The sequence below is a fragment of the Paramisgurnus dabryanus genome, chromosome 3, assembly GCF_030506205.2.
Source record: "Paramisgurnus dabryanus chromosome 3, PD_genome_1.1, whole genome shotgun sequence".
NCBI classification, from domain to species: Eukaryota; Metazoa; Chordata; class Actinopteri; order Cypriniformes; family Cobitidae; genus Paramisgurnus; species Paramisgurnus dabryanus.
In genome coordinates, this window is record NC_133339.1 from 21,300,590 (window position 1) to 21,321,527 (window position 20,938).

General features: G+C 41.6%; 1 protein-coding gene and 1 long non-coding RNA gene across 2 annotated transcripts in view; both read right to left on the reverse strand.

The window, feature by feature from the left end:
- The window catches only part of crhr1 (corticotropin releasing hormone receptor 1), a 150,392-nt gene that overhangs the window by 63,615 nt on the left and 65,839 nt on the right, over positions 1–20,938 (reverse strand). Inside the window, exon 5 of the mRNA XM_065252717.1 lies at positions 13,167–13,252. Coding sequence (XP_065108789.1) covers positions 13,167–13,252 — 86 coding nt within the window. The remainder of the gene's footprint in view (positions 1–13,166; positions 13,253–20,938) is intronic.
- On the reverse strand, positions 15,922–20,255 carry LOC135733921 (uncharacterized). Its single transcript, XR_010527057.2, has 5 exons — positions 19,935–20,255; positions 19,148–19,275; positions 18,799–18,941; positions 18,611–18,707; positions 15,922–16,511 (listed from the first exon to the last, which is right to left on the reverse strand). It is a non-coding gene; the product is annotated as an uncharacterized lncRNA (long non-coding RNA).

Here is a 20,938-nt window from a genome sequence, read left to right on the forward strand (position 1 = left end):
CATTACGCATTTTTGTTCTGAAGGCCGTCCATACTGATACAGTTATGAAGCATCAGATGGAGGCTGCAAGCCGACCTGTGAGACTGTTCTCCGTGCTCCCCCTGGTGAGGAAAGAACACGAGAGGATACAGGCTCAATACGAACACTGTAAAATCTAATGAACGTATTAGGTGTCGCCCAACCAGCAGCTCTACAGATGTCTGTTAGCGAGGAACCACGAGCTAGAGCCCAAGATGAGGCAACGCTCCGTGTGGAGTGCGCTCTCAAATTAAAGGGGCAAGGAATACCCTGAAGATTATAAGCCAGGGCGATAGTATCAACTATCCAATGAGACATCCTCTGCTTAGTGACAGCTTTCCCTTTCTGCTGGCCACCATAACAAACAAAGAGCTGGTCTGAGGTCCGGAGGCTTTGCGTGCGATCCACGTAGAGTCGCAGTGCGCGTACGGGGCACAACAAAGCCATGGTTGGGTCTGCGTCCTCCGGAGGCAGCGCTTGCAAGCTCACCACTTGATCTCTGAAAGGAGTAGTGGGAACTTTGGGCACGTAACCTGGTCTGGGCCTCAATGTTACGCTTGAGGCAGCAGGACCAAACTGAAGGCACGAGTCGTCAACAGAGAATGCATGTAAATCCCCTACTCTCTTCACTGAGGCCAATGCTAGCAGGGTCAGAGCTTTCATTGATAAAAGCTTCAGACTCACAGACTGCAAAGGCTCGAACGGGGGGGCCTGCAGGGCTTTCAGCACCATGGACAGGTCCCAGGGAGGAATAGAAGGAGGGCGCGAGGGGTTTAGCCTACGAGCGCCTCTTAGAAATCTAACAACCAAATCATGCTGGCCAACTGTTCTGCCGTTAATAAGTGAGTGATGAGCAGAAATAGCAGCGATATCAACTTTAATGGTGGAGGGTGACAGCCTACCGTCTAACCTATGTTGAAGATATAAAAGCACGGTGTTAATAGGGCATTCTCTGGGGTCTTCGCGTTGCGAAGAGCACCAGGTGACGAAAAGGTTCCATTTAAACGCGTAAGCCCGTCTCGTAGACGGAGCTCGTGCCGCGTTGATTGTGTTAGATACCGCTTGCGGTAAATCACTTAAACCCTGCGCGCGCTCAACGACCACACATGGAGATCCCACAGGTCGGGGCGCGGGTGCCATAATGTGCCCCCTCCTTGAGAAAGAAGGTCCTTCCTCAGGGGAATCCGCCAGGGAGGGGCTGTCGCGAGGAGCATCAACTCTGGAAACCAATTCTTGCTCGTCCAATATGGGGCGATCAGTAAAAGGTTCTCCTCGTCCTGCCTGACCTTGCACAGTGTCTGTGCGATTAAGCTCACTGGGGGGAATGCGTATTTGCGCATCCCCCGAGGCCAGCTGTGTGCCAATGCGTCCACGCCGAGGCTGCCCTCGGTTAGTGAATAAAATAGGCGACAGTGGGTATCGTCCGGCGACGCAAACAGATCTATCTGCGCACGACCGAACTTCTTCCAAATTAGCTGGACCGTCTGGGGGTGGAGTCGCCATTCGCCGGGGCGCGCCGCTCGAGAAAGCGCGTCCGCCGCTGTATTGAGCGAGCCCGGAATGTGAATGGCACGAAGGGACCTCAGATGCTTCTGACTCCAAAGGAGGAGATGACGAGCGAGATGCGACAGGTGACGGGAGCGCAAACCGCCTTGACGGTTGATATACGCAACGGTCGCAGTGTTGTCGGTGCGTACTAGTACATCCTTCCCTCGCAGCTCCGTAGCGAAGCGTACGAGTCCCAGATATACTGCCCACAACTCTCGGCAATTGATATGCCAGTGCAACTGGGGTGCTGTCCACACCCCTGAAGCTGTAAGCTCGTCGTACGTGGCACCCCAGCCCGTGTCGGACGCATCTGTGTGTACAACAGCATGCTGAGCGATCTGTCTCATGGACACACCGGACCTGAGAAACGCGGGGTCCGACCACGGGGGGAATGTTAGGCGACACGCAGGTGTAATGGTTACACGATGGATGCCGGCGCGCCACGCTCTCCTCGGGACTCGATCGTGAAGCCAACGCTGAAGCGGTCTCATATGGAGCAGTCCGAGCGGTGTCACGGCCGCTGCTGCAGCCATATGCCCCAGGAGCTTCTGAAATTGTTTCAGCGGGACCGCATTCTTCCCTCGGAATGAACCGAGGCAAGTCAGAATTGACTGGACGCGCTCTTCTGTCAAACGCGCCGATAAATCGATCGAGTCCAGTTCCATCCCGAGAAAAGAGATCCTCTGCGTGGGGCAGAGTTTGCTCTTTTCCCAGTTGACCCGAAGACCCAAACGGGCGAGATGCCGAAGCGTTAAATCTCTGTGCTCGCACAGCGTCCGTCGAGAATGCGCTATTATAAGCCAATCGTCGAGGTAAGCCAATATGCGAACGCCGCTCTCTCTGAGGGGTTTTAACGCCGCCTCCACTACTTTCGTGAACACACGGGGAGAGAGGGATAGCCCGAACGGTAAAACTTTGTACTGGTATGCCCGTCCCTCGAACGCAAACCGGAGAAACGGTCTGTGACGAGGGATTATGGACACATGAAAGTACGCGTCTTTCAGGTCTATTGCCGCAAACCAATCTTGGGGGCGAATTGAATTGAATATTTGCTTCGGTGTTATCATCCTGAAGGACCTCTTCTGCAGAGATTTGTTCAGAACGCGCAAATCCAAGATCGGTCGCAACCCACCGCCTTTTTTGGGTACTATAAAATACGGGCTGTAGAAGCCCGATCTCATCTCGGTTGGAGGGACCGGCTCGATCGCGTCCTTCGCCAACAGGACTTCGACCTCTGCACGCAGTACGTGTGCATCGGACGCTTTCACCGTGGTGAAACGAATGCCCGAGAATTTGGGTGTGTGCCGGATGAATTGAATTTCGTAACCGAGGCGAACAGTGCGTAAAACCCAACGAGACGGGCTGGGAAGCTGAAGCCACGCCCCCAGGGACCGTACGAGGGGAATTAACGGCACTGTCGGGGTACCCGCGGTGGGGCGGCTGAGCGGGACAGGTGGTACTGCCGGTACGTCTGCTGGGACAGCATAAGTATCTACAGTATGTGTGTGTGTGACACTGACCTGAGCCCGCTGAGGGTGACGGTCGTCTGGTCTCCTCAGCGGAGAGCACAGACTCCGAAGAGGGTGCTGGTGGTCCCGTCTCCTCAGCGGAGAGCTGGAACTCCTCAGAACACCCGCTGGCGATAGAGGAGAGGGAGGAAGAGCATGTGAATGCCCGCTCACATCTCTCTCGATCCTCTGAAGACCTGGAGAAGGAATAGGAATGCACTCTTTTTGTGGTTTTGTGGGTACCGGCTGAAAAGCCGGCGGAACAGAAACAAAAGGAAACCAAAGATTCTCCACCCGGCCCTCTACCGGTGGAGGGAGCGATGCCATCACCGTCTCCCGTAGAGTGATCCCATCCCAATCCAGGTCGCCCGTCTCAGGGCCGCTTCGTCTTCCGTTTACCACGGGAAGCGGGTGGGGCGGGCGGGGCGGGCTGTCGGCGGCTGTTCCCCCTCCGTGGCCTGGAAGATGTTCTAGTGGGGGGGGCGGAGGCAGCCGCCGCAGGGCGCCCTCGGCGAGGAGCAGACGGGCCCGCCGGCGCTGGAGGGCGAGATGCAGGTCGCTTGCGCCGGGGCATGATCTGTGCGATCGCCTCTGTCTGCTTCTGGGCGGCGGAGAACTGCTGGGCAAAAGACTCCACCGACTCACCGAAGAGGCCAGCCTGTGACACTGGAGCGTCCAAAAACTTGTTCTTGTCCGCTTCCGACATGTCAGCCAGACATAGCCATAAGTGGCGTTCCTGGACCACCATCGTGGACATGGCACGACCAATCGCCTGCGCTGTCACCTTCGTAGCGCGAAGAGCCAGGTCAGTGGCAGCCCGGAGCTCCGAAAGGACAGGCGAGTCGTGTCCTCCCTCGTGCAGATCCCTCAAGGCCTTGGCTTGGTGAACCTGCAGCAACGCCATTGCGTGCAGGGCTGAGGCCGCCTCTCCACATGCCTGGTGGGCAGCGCCCGTAAAACCGGAGGACTGTCTGCAGGCACGAGAGGGGAGGGTTGGGCGGTCCTTCCAAGAGGGAGCGTGTGCCGGACACAGCTGCATCGCGACAGCACGCTCCACGGGAGGGATCCCCGTATAACCCTTAGCGGCTCCGCTGGTGAGGGAGGTGAGGGGGGAGGGCTGAAACGGCCGTAATCTCATGGAAAACGGCGACTTCCAGGTTCTAGTCAGCTCCTCGTGCACCTCGGGGAAGAAAGGCACCGGTGGAGAGGGTTGTGAAACCCGGGCAGCTCCAAAGAACCAATCATCCAGGCGGGACGGTTCGGGCTGAGGGGGGGGAACCCACTCTAACCCTACGGTCTCCGCCGCTCGAGCGAGCACGGCCACCATCTCTGGATCGAACTCCGGCGTCCCAACCCGACCAGAGGGAGGAAGGGCGTCGGGGTCCACGTCAGGGGGAGGAGGCCCACCCTCGGATGCTGCGGCGTCGGTGGACCCGGAGGGCGGCACGATGGATTCTAGAGACATCGTAGAACACGATGCTGAAGTCTCCATCGGCACATCAACCGGCTGTGGATGAGGAGGCTGAGAGCCTGAGGACGAATCCCCCGCTCGGCTCAGCACAGTGATGCGCAGGTCGTCTTTTGAGAGCTTCACAGCCGCACCGTGGCGGCGTTCAGCACTCGCATGACGAGGGTTGCGTTTTTCCCGGAGGAAAGACAACCGTCTGCGCAAATCCACAAGGGACATGTTCTCGCAGTGAGAACACTTACCCCCAGCGAACGCTGCCTCTGCGTGCTCGATGCCCAAACACGAAAGACAACGCTCGTGACCGTCCTTCGGACCCATGTACTTGCCGCACCCAAGATCGCACGGACGAAAAGCCATCCTGAAAAGGACGCTGATGTCCGGATATACGAGAGAGTGGCTGCCTTTAACAAGGCACAAAGCTCTCTCGTATCACTCTTTTAGGGAAATTCACTCAGATGCTTAGTTGATGAGCGCACAGGAAGGCAACGCACACACAAAACTCAAAACAAAATAAAGATGTAGAGTCGTGGAATTAAGCGAAGCGTCCGCTGTGGTACTGCTAGTCCAACCAACTTCAGCAATCGAATCCCACCAGAGTAGAGTAGCTTCTCAGTAGCAGATACTGCCGGCTTTCGAAGCGATAAAAAGCTAATTTCCTCATTTGCACCTGCTGCTTATATACGCACCTGGCGGGGCGGCGCCAGCATTATGCAAATATCTCAATGCCAAGTTCATTGGCGTTTTAGTAGTATTCGAAGCAGATTGGTCTCTCTAAGCGAGTTCCCAATTCGTCGGTCACGACGTGACGTCGTAGTGACCGACTGAAAGGGAACTGCAGTTGCTTTTAATTTTATAATTGTATTATTTGGTGGTTAACACTTTCCTGCTGAACGCTGTTTGAAATGTTCAGAGCCAAAGTGTTAATGAGCCATCATCACTTCTTGTTTAACCCAAGCATTTGTTATCACACAACAATGTTTACTTCAATGCTCTTTCAGTTTAGATTAAGACACACGACTATAGCACACTCTGTGAAAAAAGCTACCAAAAGGTAAAAAAGTTGTCACTGGGGCTTTACCTTTTTAAAAAGTACACTTATACTTAAAATGTGCATATGGTACCTTAAAGGTATTTATGGTACCTCAAAGGTACATATCTGTACCAAAATGGTACATATTGGGACCTTTTAAAAAGGTATCGCCCTAGTGACAAATTTTGTACCTTTTTCTAAAAAAAAAAAAGGAGTGCATCACTCCATACATCATCTAATGATGAAAAATTAACACAAACGGGTAAAAAGGCCCCATATGTCTAAATGAAAACCTCCAAAGTTAAATCATAAAGTGTGTTTTTTTTTCAGATTTCTTGCTTTTAAAATGTTTTTAGCATTTTGCAGTGTCTTAATAATAACAATTTCCCTTGTTAAGTAATTTATCTGTCTACATTAAGTCCAAAACTCCAACAACACCACACAATGACAACCAAACTTGGAATATTTTACATTTGTTATGGGGAGCAGGATTAGACGGATGCCATGTCAGTAAGATTTTTAGCAAGTTTATTATGATGAAAAAAAAGTATTTTGGTGGCATGAAGGTAAATTTCAGATTTTCTGATTTAGCTGTGAAAGTCTTGTTGTCTAAACCAGTGGTTCCCAACCTTTTTTGCCCTAAGTACCCCCACAGCCCTATCAGTAAGGCTCAAGTACCCCTTCATCGAAACTAAACCTAAGTTGTGTTTTAAAGACAAATAATTAGTAATATTTATTAATTTTAAACATTAAAGTAAAAAGCACTGACTGATGAAGCATGTTTATTTCAACAAACAACTATCATTTCGATCAGTGTTTGCATTTTATCAGCTCATTTGCATTTTAAAAGACACACAAAAACAGCACATTTTGCTCAGCTCTACAAAATGGCAATTTTGACATGCTATAATTAATTTTCTGTAGGGTGCTTTGAGATAAAACTTCACATATGGACTCTGGGAACGCCAAAGACTTATTTAAAAAATTAAAAAATTTCATCATATGACCCCTTTAAGGGCCAGATTTACTAACAGCTTGCGCAAACCATCATTTTGGCGTTAAATAACGACTGAACTTACTAAAGACACGCAGTAGATATTTAGCTCTGAAAAGGTGTTATTTTTGCGAACTTATTGCATTTGCATTTGTGGAAGTTTTCCTTTTAGAAGCAACATTAATGCGAGGAGAGTATTAAATTTTGCCAGAGGAACATACTTTAAAAAATATATATATAGTTTGCCAAGCCATGCTATGTTTAATTTGCTGGAGAAAAGAGGAGGAGAAGTCACGAGAAGTCGTCAAATCAGGTATTTCAAAACTTTTACCGTTCATCTTTCGTCCTCCGGTTCTTACTTTCACTTAGCTGGAATTTCACACTCCGCAGTCCGCATTTTCATTGCGATGTCCTGCCGAGTTCTCTTATTTGCGACCGTGTACTAATTTGCGCTGCTCTAATAGATTGCAATGGTCATTATAGAAATGACATTATTGTGCCTGTGTATTTTATTTGCGCCTTTGTAGTAAATCACACACAAATTATCCACTCCGGCGCTTATTTGGAATTGAGCTCTCACGTCCTTTTTAGTAAATGCCCTAAATTTACTAAAATCTCAATTTAAGTTACTGATAATTAAAGTGTGCAAATATTATTCTGTTCAAATATAAAGAGAAACAAAATGTGTTAAGACATTCTCTATAAATACAAAAGACATCATACGGGACAAAATATGTTAGCCAAAAACAATGCAAACGTTTTTTGCATAATTTGAAAATGCAATGGCAGCGGGAATGAATACTATTATAACATTATTTGAACATTATTTATAGTTAATAAACTTTGTGTCTTTAGAAACTATCCAGGTTCATTGAAAATAGTCAGATCTGTCTTGAGTTGGACATCGCTATTGCGTTTTGGATCGTGCAGCGCATTTACTCTTGACGGCTAATTATATTAATGATAAGATTAAAATTACAAAGTTGTCCTTTTCACAATGCTTTCCTCACAAAAATCAATCTTAGGTAAATGACTGGACAATCGAAAGACATTTTTATTAAAAGTAAATGAGATCAAAGCAAAATGTAAATCTTTTCGCGTACCCCCTGGAAACTCTTCACGTACCCCCTGGGGTACGCGTACCCCCGGTTGGGAATCACTGGTCTAAACCATAGCACCACTTTAAAACACATCAGCAACTTCTAGCAACTGGTAGCTTGGATCAAGAAAACATCAAATATTTGACAAATATGTCTTAATTTTGCAATCTCATGTCACATCCAATGTATGTACCGTCCACACCTTTTCTGTCTAAATGGTTCTTTAAAGCACCTTAAAAACCTTTCTTCAGATGATCAAATATATAAAGAATTGTTTTTTAAAGAATCTTTGACTAAATGGTTCTTTGAGGAACCAAACATTGTTCTTCTATGGCATCACTGTAATCACTTTAAAGAATGCATAATGTAAGGATTATGAATAAATAAGGAACGGATGTATAAATATACATCTATTATAGATGCACATACTGTACAATATCCACCTCTATTATAAAGAAAGAATAGTGTTGATTTTTTGCTACAACAAACCCTCTTTCTTAGCCTCACTCATGGGTAAAGTTTTGTCACTTTGGGTGTATTAGTATGAAAAGCATCCTTTATATTTTACTTATTTACCTTCATATTATAAAGGATAACTTAAATGGGGTGGTGATGGCGCAGTGGATAAGACACACGAGAGATCCGTGTTCAAATCCACTGTGATACACCATTGTGTCCCTGAGCAAGACACTTAACCCTTAGTTGCTGCAGAGGCGTGCAACCTCTGACATATATCAATTGTAAGTCGCTTTGGATAAAAGCATCAGCTAAATGAATAATTGTAAATGTAAATATTTTTTGACAACCACATTTAAAACATCCAACAGCAAGAACCTTAATTCATTCAGCACCCAGTGGTGAGTCAAAATGCCAGCCAGGCCTTTGCTGATATAATATGACTTTGTCACAACACTATTATGCTTTAAAACTTGCTCTAGAGAAATCTTTGACAATTGTAGCCTTTTCTCTTTCACACTAAACTTGTACTGAATGTGTAGAAAAATAAATTATTTAAAATAAAGACCTAGAACCAAAACTTGCTGACACATCAGTGGCATTTGCATTGTTATGCCTCTTTTACAATAACTTAAACAACTCTTACCAAATAAAATAATTCTTTTTTTTTCTTCTACCAACTACACTACCAACAAAAATAAAAGTTTTTATTTTATTTAAAGGTGCATTGTGTAACTTTTAGAAGGATGTCTTGACAGAAATGCAATATAATCTATAAAACTTATAATATATCTTATCAATAAGACCTTACATAATGAACTGTATTGTTTTTTTTACCTTAATGAGCCGTTTTATCTACATACTCCGCGGTTCCCCTGACATGGAAGTCGCCATCATGTTTCTACAGTAGCACTAAACAGACAAACTGTTCAACAGAGCGAGTTTCATCCCTACGTTGTCTCAGATGACAAGATGTTTGTCGTGTGGCAGCTATCATAGCCACTGAAAAAAATTATTCATTCAATTTACTCATTTTTTTATTTTTATTTAAGGTAAGTGGTCGCAATCAATTTATTTAAGCTACATTTAAAAAAATAAAAGAAAATAAAAAAGTAAAACAAAACAAAAACTTTTGTTTAAAGGGACACCATGAAACTTTTTGGCCACTAGGGGGTGCTAGACACGTATTTTTCACTTCTAGCGCCCCTAGAGCCCACAAGCGCCGCAGCACTGTCGCAAAGGAAAGGAACTGGCCAACCTTAAAACTAAACTAAAAACTAAACATTTAAAATGCTAAACGATCAGCATTTTGAGACAACAGGGAGAAACGCAGTCATGTTACAACTTTCTGATGAGGAACTCGTCGTGGCAGAAGCCATTTCTCAATCTGAAGGTTGCAGCCTCCGGATGTCGTATTTCTAAGCCGTATACGTCATCAAGACTCTCTTATTTCACAATATTAACAATTACAAAGTTGACTATTATACATAGTTAATCGTAAATTGTTGCAGTATGCTTATGACTTGCGAATGTAATGCTCAGTTTACCTTAATAACCCAGGCTTGATGACGTGTGCAGCCTGCATATTTGACCTCCGGAGGCTGCAGCCTTCCAATTCAGAAACGACCAGACGTATTTCCTTGCCTTTTTCCAAACAAATATTGTTGCATCCTCTCTCTCTCCCTCGCCACCAGGATTTTCCGCAATGGCGCTCGTTATTCCTGTTTTTTGTGTGAAAATCGCTCCAAATCCAAGTAAACCCATGCGTTTAGGTCTGCCGCTTTGTAATACGTCACGTGAATGACAGCGGAACGCAGCAAATGAGGAAGAGAGAAACGCTCGGATCTGATTGGTGAATGAGTAGGGTTTGGTTTTACACTGTGAGCAAGTTTGACTGCTGTAGCATCTTGGATTGTAATGTAAATACCATAGACACAGTAAAAGAAAGGTAAATACGTGAACACAGCATCTGAATACAGGGAACTATATGCAATATAATCGCCGTAATTTATAAAGAACATCGCATTTATGTATGAATCAACAGTTTATATAAAAAATTGCCTTAAAGGGGAATCGAACCCGGGTCGCCCGTGTCATAGGTCCGTGACACTAAAGACTGTGCCACAGAGTCACATAATAGAAACTGCTCTCTACACTCCTTAAGTAGCCTCCAGCAAAATTCACGTTAAAAACAAATAGTGTGGAGGAAGTGACGTATGCCGTAAAACAGTCGAATTTTGTAGTTTTTTTTGTGCTCTGGTTACTACCAGAAACCCTAAATTTTAAAATACGAGTAAAAGTGATACAGACCCCGTCAGGCTATGGTAGACATGTCATTCAACCTATTTAAAGTCGATGTACTATCACAAGGGTCTTGAAAATTTATTATGAAGGTTGAAAAATTACATGGTGTCACTTTAAATGTAGCTTAAATAAATTGAATGAATAATTTTTTCAGTGTAATAAATGCCAAGAAAAAACCCACACCGGACCTTTAAACCTAGCCTTTCTGTTGTAATGTAATTAAAGATCATTTTTATTAACGTGTTATTTCCTGCATGAACATTACAGTATCCAACATGTCTGGAGAATGTAACTTCAAGTCCATGACTTGAATGTAAATGTAATAGCAGGACATTGTTGAAAGGGTCTCTGTTGCTGTATTGTTAAACACAATGCGAACATAAATTCCAACAGTTCGCTCAGCAATGAGCATTCACATGCTTCAGAAAGCCACTGGCTTTGGAGGAAAATCTCCCCGCTGTCTAAATAAAAAATCTGAACATTGGACTTTCTAGCCGACCCTTCCGTCCCCAGTGATTGGATGAGAGATTTCTTATTTCTTCAGTCCGTGTGAAAAGTGGCTTATAGCACGCCTTCCTAAATTGCTTCCTTTGAGTTCAGATAAAAGTACATGCATTATTAATCCCTCCCATGTTACTTCCATTACAACAAAGGATGGCCAATTAATCTTGCAGACATGGAGCATCAGTGTCTCTGCCAAATAGCCACACTCTGTGTGTGTGTGTGTGTGTGTGTGTGTGTGTGTGTTTCCAACAGAGCAATGGAATACAATAGTAAAGTATTTTTATTTTAATGAAGTACATTTTAATGACCTATAGACCAGGGGTTCCCAAACTTTTTTTCCTGCGCACCCCTTCTATGTCCCAACCGGGTTGGCGCACCCCCAATCCCCACGCTAAAAAGATTTGTTTTTAAAGACTCATGTTTAATCATGCGCAAATAACCAGGGGCCGGTTGCAACAGCTGGACGTTAAGAAGCTGGGTGTAAGTCCTACGTCGAACTTAGCTACGTCTGACATTGTGAAAAATATTTACGCGTGTTGCACCATCTGAAACTACGACCAGACGCAGCTACGCTCAGCGTAGATGATGCGCGCCCCCGTGTATGCGTTTAACCACTGTGATATTTAGATGCCATTCGAGTTTACTATGGTAAAAACGTACACTTACTGCCGTCAGCTAATAGATGATATTTGAGAGTTTCCTCATGTTTACCAGTGCGCTCTCCTTCTAGATGCGTGTGCAATGTGCAGACCCATCATTCACAAAAGGTGTACAATAGTTTGCAGATTCATTATAACAGCTCAAGTTTAAAACAAAATTAAATGAAAGCTTTTAATAAGTTCTCTACAGTGTCTTTGTAAGTATTTATGTATTTTATTATATAATTCATTGGCGGTCTCTTTACCATGCATGAAAACACATTGCTCGCGTATCCTGTGCATTAGACGTGCCCTAACCCATTATTTCTATTTTTGCCATAAAGTCTCTCTCTATTGGTCCCTCTCCTCCTTCGTGACTAACAACTTTATCATAAGACGTCCCACACTTGACAATTTCCCTGATTTCAGCCAGTTAAGCATATTTATAATATATATGGAATTAATGAAACGAGTTGGCACGCATATAGCGCCAGCGGCTGCAGTGCATAACAGAAGAGCAGTGCGTAGAAAAAGACAGCAGCTGTCTTCTACGTTTCTATCAAAAACTAATTCATTATAGTTGATTACAAAGGAAATGTTTACTGTTCATTTTTTTATTTATTTACTGTATGGAAAAATCCCACTTAAAAAAACAGACCGCCATTACATTTTTCCTCTTGCGCACCCCCTGGTGGCAGCTTGCGTACCCCTGGGGGTGCGCACACCACACTTTGGGAATCCCTGCTATAGACGATTCATCGGACGCACATGCGGGGACACGATTAGGCATCTGGTCGGAACTTTACTTCCGGTTTCTGTTACCTCGTCGAAAATAACAAATGTTTTGGTTTCCTATGTAATCTACGTGTTGTTTATGTTTCTTGTCATATAAATAAACTATTTAAAAAGAGTTTGTTGTTATTTATTCTTAGTGGAGTTTACAATAACAGAGATTAACAGATACTGAGATTAATCAGAACTGTAAAAATCCGTATAAGTAAATGTTGAAATGAACAACATAAAAACACTTTAAACAGCACAAAGATAAGCCACACTTTATAACCATCAGCATAGCATGACAGCCTTGCATTATTCCAAGTTATGACGCTTAGCATGAATGCACAAGGTCTGTCATCAGAATTTTACAACATGAGTAAAACCCTTACTGAAACATTACCTAAGTGTCCTTCATTCATCAATAACTCTTTCACATAGAGACATTAGATTTAAATCTGATTCCGTTCAGTTCATCAAAGGTCATCTTAATATAACATGTACGTATATTCAGAAGAAAATTTACCAAGGATGGATTGTGCCCACTGATAGTGCTGCTTATTTGCGCACGCCATCTGTGTTATTTTACTGCCTGGTTAACTGAAGGAATTATGCAAAGCAGGTAACGCAAATGTGGCCACAAAATTGGTGCAATTTGTACAATGCAATTCTTGCAGGCTGGCTCTGAGAACTGGGTCATGATGGGTGCTTCACACTACCACAGTCTACCAATAGAACAGCTAAAAATGTTTAATGCACAATCATGATCTAAACAATCATGAGCTATATATAAATATCTGTAACAACGTCTATTGACCACATACCTCCTCATTGAGTATTTCTTGACATTGTGAATAGTTTCCTTTCTTTGCCCAGGTGCCATTGGCAAGACATTCTCTGTACACATTATCTAGAAAAAAAAACACAAACATGCACACAATTAGAATTGCAGATGTATCTGTCAACTAATGAACAAATGTTTAACCGAAAACTGAACCATGGTTGTAAGTACAAGGGAATTTTCATAAATGCTAGGTTGTGGAAAGCTAGCTGTATTTTTGTATATTTAAATATATAAAAAATATATTTATTTTTGGTAACAACATGGGTTGCTAAATGAAAAAAATATTTATTCTTTTGAAATGCTTGAATATTTTTGTTACTTTTCAAATTTCGCACTTATTCGAAAATAGGATCAATTACTGTACATAGAGTAATAATGATAAAATGATAAGCGTTCAGGTTTAAATGTATAGAACTGAAGGTATGTTTATAGACAGAAATTGACTTTCAAAAACAAATCCAAGTATCCTTTAGAGAAGTGGTCGCACACATCAAGCGCGATCGACCGGTTGATTTTTGCGACTTCCATTGTTGATCCCACGTGTGAGAGAAAAACGTAGGTCCAGGCCCCGATCATCAGGATTACTGAAACAATTGCCGGCAGCCTGGCGACTAATTTTCCCTGCTGCCAGACAGACGCTTTTTTGCTTTTATCTCCCAAAGTCATATTTTCCGAATTCGGCATTCAATAGAAAAGTCATTAAACAGTTTCACACGCAAGCATCATGCGTCTGCAGCTTGTTTAGTGTGTATTGGGGAATGGATGAGTCATAATTTGACAGGTTTCATTTTTTATCATGACACCATGACGCACTTTGTCCTGTATTTAATATAGACAAAAAAAAACATATGAACATATAGTTGTGGGTGAATATTTCTTCAACGACATTAAAAAGTGAACAGAACATGTTTTCAGGCATGCCCGTGACCTGTTGGCGTGACCTGCTGATGTTTTCCCCCTTTTTTATTTAAGCCATTATACAAACATTTAAACAATACTGTAACAGCCCGTATAAATGCACGATTACGCATGTGTCGTAGACGTAGTCTGCTCATGAACCCACACTGAACGACCATGGATGAGAACAAATTGTTGAATAAATCATTAGTTTTGTTTTCTTTGCCAACAAAAGTGTTATCGTCTTTCATAACATTATTATTGAACTACTGATGGAACATGGACCTTTTTGACAATGTCTTTCATTATTTTCTGAGCTTGATTGTGAAAATCCAACTGCAGTTTATGGGTCACTATAGCCTCCTGGTTTTTATCAAAAATATCTAAAAATGTTCAATCGAAGGACTTGGAGGTTTAGAACGACACATGAGTAAGTTATTTATTATAAAATTTAAATTTTGTGATGAACTAACCCTTTAAGACATCTATTGCTTAACAAATATCATACTGTATGGGACATAAAACTACAGCGATACATCAGTTCTGAGTGTGGATGTGAAAAGGGAGCTAAGGTTTTATATTTTGCATTTGTGGTGATTTTTTTTTCAACAAGACCCATATTGTGTCCTTAATGGGTATTATTAGATCCTTGTAAATTTTACCTCAAAAATTCCAAAGTTAAATCCAACAAGATGAGAATCTGAGGCAAAGATCTATTTAGAGAACTTGTGCTAAAACAAAAGCCATGAGTGATTTATCTAAAGTCACTTACATCAGTTTTTGTAGGAATGTAAGAGTATTACACTACAGTATTAAAGTTGATAAGCGTTTTGTATTGTATTGTGTTGTATCAGCTCACCAGTTCCAGATTTAAAGAATATAACCCAACTTTTCTCTTAACTGCTCAATTTAGTTTGACTGCTATTCAGAAATCCACTGGAGCAGGTAATGTCTAAAAATTTCCCCAGGGGTCTTGAGGTCAACGTACTACACATCTTCAAACATATCTGAACAATCAAAATGATATCTTTTTGCTATAGCTATCATAGAAGCAATCCATAATCTGTAAAGTAGGAGTATCCTAGTACGTTTAGTTTCCATGGAAACTGTTGAAACTACAATTTGTGTGGGTAAGCAGAACATAGATTTAAGAAGATACAATGCTAACCAGATCAGAAATTAAGGTGGGAATAAATTCTGACAAAGTCAATTGGTGCACTTTTGATATAGTTCTTAGGGGTTGTGGACACCAAAACTTTTAAACACGGCTGAAAACGACTGGATGACAACTATTACCAGCTGTTTTTCAGCTGAGCGCCAGCTTTCTTTGGTACACTGAAAAAAGTGTTTCATTGGATCAAAGTAAAAATTTTGCGTCAACTTGTTACAACTAATTACTTTACTTTTTATCAACCTAAAATTTTTACTTTGAACAAAATGAACTATCCATTACTTAGCCAAAGCAAAAAGTATCTTTGAATCAAATACATTTTTTAAGTTTAATGAAATGTCAAATATACTTTGTCTTAATGCATTAACCTAATTATTTTACTTTACATCAAACCAAATATCCAACCAAATACAAAGTAAAATAATTACGTTAATGCATTAAGACAAAGTATATTTGACATTTCATTAAACTTAAAAAATGTATTTGATTCAACAAGTTGACGCAAAATTTTTACTTTACATCTAACCAAATACAATTTAAAATATTAATTTAATATAAAGAAATTTATTTACTTTCAGAATGTGTAATTTTACCATCTGTCTAAGATGAATGACTTCAAGCATCAAACTTTTGACAATTTATTTTGTCATAATATACATTTTTTTGTACAAATACACACTGTCTAACAGTGTCAACACATTATAATCTTGACAATTTGTCATAAAACATTTCAACAATATGTATAGTATTGTTATAAAAACACATACTGTATAACAGTTTTTAGTATTTGTAGACACACTGGATAAAATGTAAATTCTAAATAAGAATCAGTTATGGTTGATAGATAAACCATAAAACTTAATCAAGATAAAACAAATCAGGTTTAGTAAACAGTATTACAGTTAATGTTGTATAAAAGGCTCAAAAATGTACCTTCAGTAGCTGGGTCAAAGGAAACAAATTTACTCCTGCAGTTTTGAAGAGGGGTTCTGCACCCTTCGGCTCATCTGCTTACTGTCTACGTCCATGACATTTTTTTTTGAAAGGCTTTAAAGGTATATTTGAGTCCATTAGGATATTTTAAGTTCAGTTCAAATGAGTCCAAACATGCACATGCAACAGAGGGCAACTCATTTATTACTCCACATCATCAATGAAAATGTCCAGTGCAGGATTAGGAGCATCACTTTCACGGATCACAAAAAATTCCATGATGGTCTTTTTGAATTCCCTCTCCGCTTCTTCCCTCTTGTCAGCCTAAAAACATACAAGAACAGAGACCAATTTAGGGACTGTGCATATATATGTACACTAGATGTCGCCTTGGCTACGGCAGTTCATTGGACCGAATGCGTCAAACAGAGCCGCCATCTTGAAACAGGGGAATCCCGCATCGGCGTCATTGTACGCAATGGTGTAACAGAAATAAAATCACCATAAATCGCCATGAACGCGATTTTCTTGGTTTTCTTTTGGTTCGTTTCAACAGTCAGACATGTTTTTAGTACAGGAAAAAATAAGTTTTGATTTTATGAAAATGTACTTTTTCTAACTGTAATGCATAGTGCTAGTAGCCCTTTCATCCATGCGCAGCACAAAAGTCTGGCATCGTTCATGAATTCGAAGTACAGGCGGAGATAGCTGCTTTACCTAGATACTTCCTATGACAAGGCCCCTGATATAAGATGGCGGCGGTTTTGACGCATGCTCAGAACCCCAAGGCGACAAAAATTAGTTTCAGTGCAGCTTAAAGGGCTTTAAACTATACCAGACGAGGAATAAGTGTCTTATCAAAGAAATGATCGGCCCTTTAAAAAAAATACAACTGTATTTGGTTTATAGACACAAATGATCGCCTTGCTTCAGCTTTCTGTATTCTTCAAAGAGCTTACGCTGTATGTCCTACGCCAGGGCTATTCAAATCTTACCCTGGAGGGCCGGAGCACTACAGAGTTTAGGTCCAACCCTAATCAAACTTACCCACCTGTGATTGTCTAGTGATCATGAGGACCTTGATTAGCTTGCTCAGGTGTGTTTGATCAGGGTTGGAGCTAAACTCTGCAGTGCTCTGGCCCTCCAGGGTAAGATTTGAATAGCCCTGTCCTATGCCTTCCCTATTCTACTTACAGAAAAAACAGAACTGGTGCTGCGAGCGTTTGTTCCGTAAGTAGAATAGGGAAGGCGTAGGACATACAGCGTAAATTCTCTGAAGAATACTTCAGCCATTTGTGTGTAATTGAAGTCCACCATATGGAGAATAATCCTGGAATGTTTTCATCAAAAACTTAATTTCTTTTATTTAGTTAAGAAAGAAAGTCATGAACATCTTAGATGACATGGACGTGAGTAAATTATGAGGAATGTTTAATTCAGAAGTGGGCTAATACTTTAATTGCTGTAGCGTGCATATGTTAAGCATTTAGCTTAGCACCATTCACTCCTTAGGATCCAAACAGCATGCAGTTACACCATCATACCTGACTAGTCCCCCTTTTTTTAGAATTTGAGGGAGAGTTCTGATGATGTTACTGCGACCGAGGTCAGAGTGCTGCAAACTAAGTGCTCTTCCGCCATACAATATAGTTCTCACTTTTTATCCGCTTAGAAAATCACGTTTTATTTTGTGCCACCATACTTACTCATGTTACTACTCATGTAACAGTCTTTAAATAGGGAAAACATGGAAGTGTTTGGTGGCTTCAAAATGTATCCCTGTTTGGAACCTAAGGTATGAATAGGGCTTGGCTAAATGCTAACACATTTACGACACACTGTACAAAGATTAAGTGTACTTATTGAAAAAAGATAGGGATGGATTAATTTGTCTAAGTTGAGGTAAGAACATAACATATTGGAAAACTGTGGTGTTTTCCTTTAAAGGGATAGTTCACCTTAAAATGAAAATTCTGTCATCATTTACTCATCCTCATGTTGTTCTGAACCTGTATAAATGTATTTTTTCTGAAGAACACAAAAGAAGATATTTTGAGAAATGATGGTAAACACACAGCATAGTTTTCATTGACTTCTATAGTAGGAAAAATATTTTGGAAGTATTGTGATAAATGAAGAAAATATTTTGATAAATGACTGTAAGCACACAGTTGACGGTACCCATTAAATTCCATCATATTTTTTTATTCCTACTATGGAAGTTAATGGTCACTATCTGCTGTGTGTTTACCATCATTTCTCAAAATATTTTTTTTGTGTTCATCAAAAAAAAGACATTCATACAGGTTTAGAACAACATGAGGATGAGTAAATGATGACAGATTTTTTATTTTAAGGTGAACTATCCCTTTAAGGCAAACATGGTTGGAGAAAATTTCAGTAGTTTGCATTGTCAACATTACCTGGTATTCTTTGATCAGACAGCTTGCATCTTCACATGAATCGTACATGAATCAGGCACTTCAGCAGGCTTTCTCTTCTGATTTCTACGTCCAGACTCTACAAAATGTTCAAGATGTATTGTTTATTTTAGACCAAAATACTACTAAATTAATTGCCACAAGCAATTTTGTTCGCATGCAACCAATACCTGATCCATAACTTTAATAGTGTCCTTAGTTTTTCATGGAGGACTCCACCGTTGCTCCTAATAACATGAGAGCTCTGTCTGTCTAAAGAGGCCATAAATCTTGATTTTCAAGGTAAGATCGTGATGCGCAATTCTGCATTAATCTGAAAGTAAGAGAAACAGAAAATACACTTCTGAAAAAATTATTTCTAGAACTAGTTGTAAAATAGATATACACACAAAACATTGAATGAATATATAATTAGAGCATCTAAGACATTTTCAAAAGCACTACATCCTATGGTAAAAACTATGGTTAATTCAGTACAAGTCACATTTTAACATTTTATAATAAAATAAATGCTTTTACCTCCTCTGGCAATCTTTCTTGCAGTTCTTGAACAGTAGGTTGGTTTTCCACAATCTCTTGTCTGCGTAAGGCAAACGTCTTTGTCATAATGTTTGCTGATGTCTCTCCAGGGATGGGATATGATTGGCCTGAACAAATAATAGATAATTGCTAGACATTTACATGTTCACTACATCTTGTGACATAAACAAAAGTTTTTATTTAAAAAAAAGAATACTTTGGAGATCATTTTGTTTGTATGGACCCTGTCAAGAACCGAAAGATTTTATGTTTGCTCGTCTCTCCACGTGTGCAGTTTTGAGTGCATAATATTACACAGAAACGGAGCACGAATTTCAAACAGCGCTTCCGGAAGGAGATGCAGCATAAACAGTCGCATTGCTCTATTGGCCAAATGCATTTTAATCGACTACAGTATGAGGCAAAGTAGAAAAACTGTCGCTAAAGTTTACACATCAAGAGTTCTTATCTTTGAAGGGCATATAGACACTTTCATCCGCATGCGTATATAAACTGCCCACTTTAGCGCCTTTTTGCTGTGAAATTGTTTAAAATCACTTTGGTATTAACATCTGCAAGCCTTTAAAACACGTGCAAATGATTAAACGTTTCCTATTTTAATTTGCGCATTAATCCGCGAATCGCATGTGAGCCGAACCGTCATGCTCAATCAACTGCGATCCGACCGGTACACCACTAAGTAATACTAACCGTATGTAAAACAACAGTACAATCACACATGTATAATGTTAATAATACGCCAAAACGTATGTTTAAAATTACTTACCAATTTTCTTGAATCCCATTGTACGACGCGGAGTTCATCCATCGGTGCAGTGTATAACAAGATGGCGGAAAGCTGAACTTCAGCTGAACGTCCTCACGCACGACCAGGATGACGTTACGTAAGTCACGTGACAATGGAAACTAATATTTTTACTTTAATTTACAGAAATTTATTTACTTTACACCAACAGGACTTACTTTTAATTTAAATCAAACACATTTTTTACATAAAACTGATGGCTGGACAGAAAATGTATTTTTTTGAGTTAGATCAAATATAAAAACTTCTTTAGAGTAATGACATGCGTTGTGCACTTTTTTCAGTGTAGCTGCGATACTTGAACTGTGAGTCGGTTGGATGTTGTGATATTTGTCCCGCGCCTCCTCCACTGTGATTGGACGTCCATGTGAGAACTGACATTGACGAGCGGAGCTTTTCACCTAAAGTTGAATCTCTTTCAACTCTCGACGCTCAGCGCAGAGCGCGGAAAAACCGGCAAGCGCTGTGCGCTGTCCAGCACAGACTCTGCTGAAGACTCTGACCGCCTCTCTCTCTCTCTGTGCCCCACCAGGATTTCTTCTCTGAGGATTTTGGATGTGTGAGTGGATGTTCTACGGCTGTGCTGTGTTTCCCACTCTGAGCCTTTCCCGAAGGGATTCCGTTGAGCCCGTCTCGCCTGAGTTGTCTCCTCCTCGCTTACATCTCCACGAACACAGAGTGTCTTCTCTTATACATATTGACTTTCATATTGGTGTCATCTCTTATACATACCTTGAATAAAACACCTCTGCGCTGGGATCCTTGTGTTTGTCGTTCCTAACAGAACGAACTTGCCAAGAATGGATCCCGCGGAGGTTGACGCGCTCCGGAAGGCACTTACGCAGCAAGGCTCATGGTTAGGCCAACACTCGGCCCGTCTCACCACCACTTCACAGGAAGTCGAGGATTTATTCACGCGCATGTCCGACCTTTCCTCCCGTCTTGACCAGGTTCAGCAGAAAGCC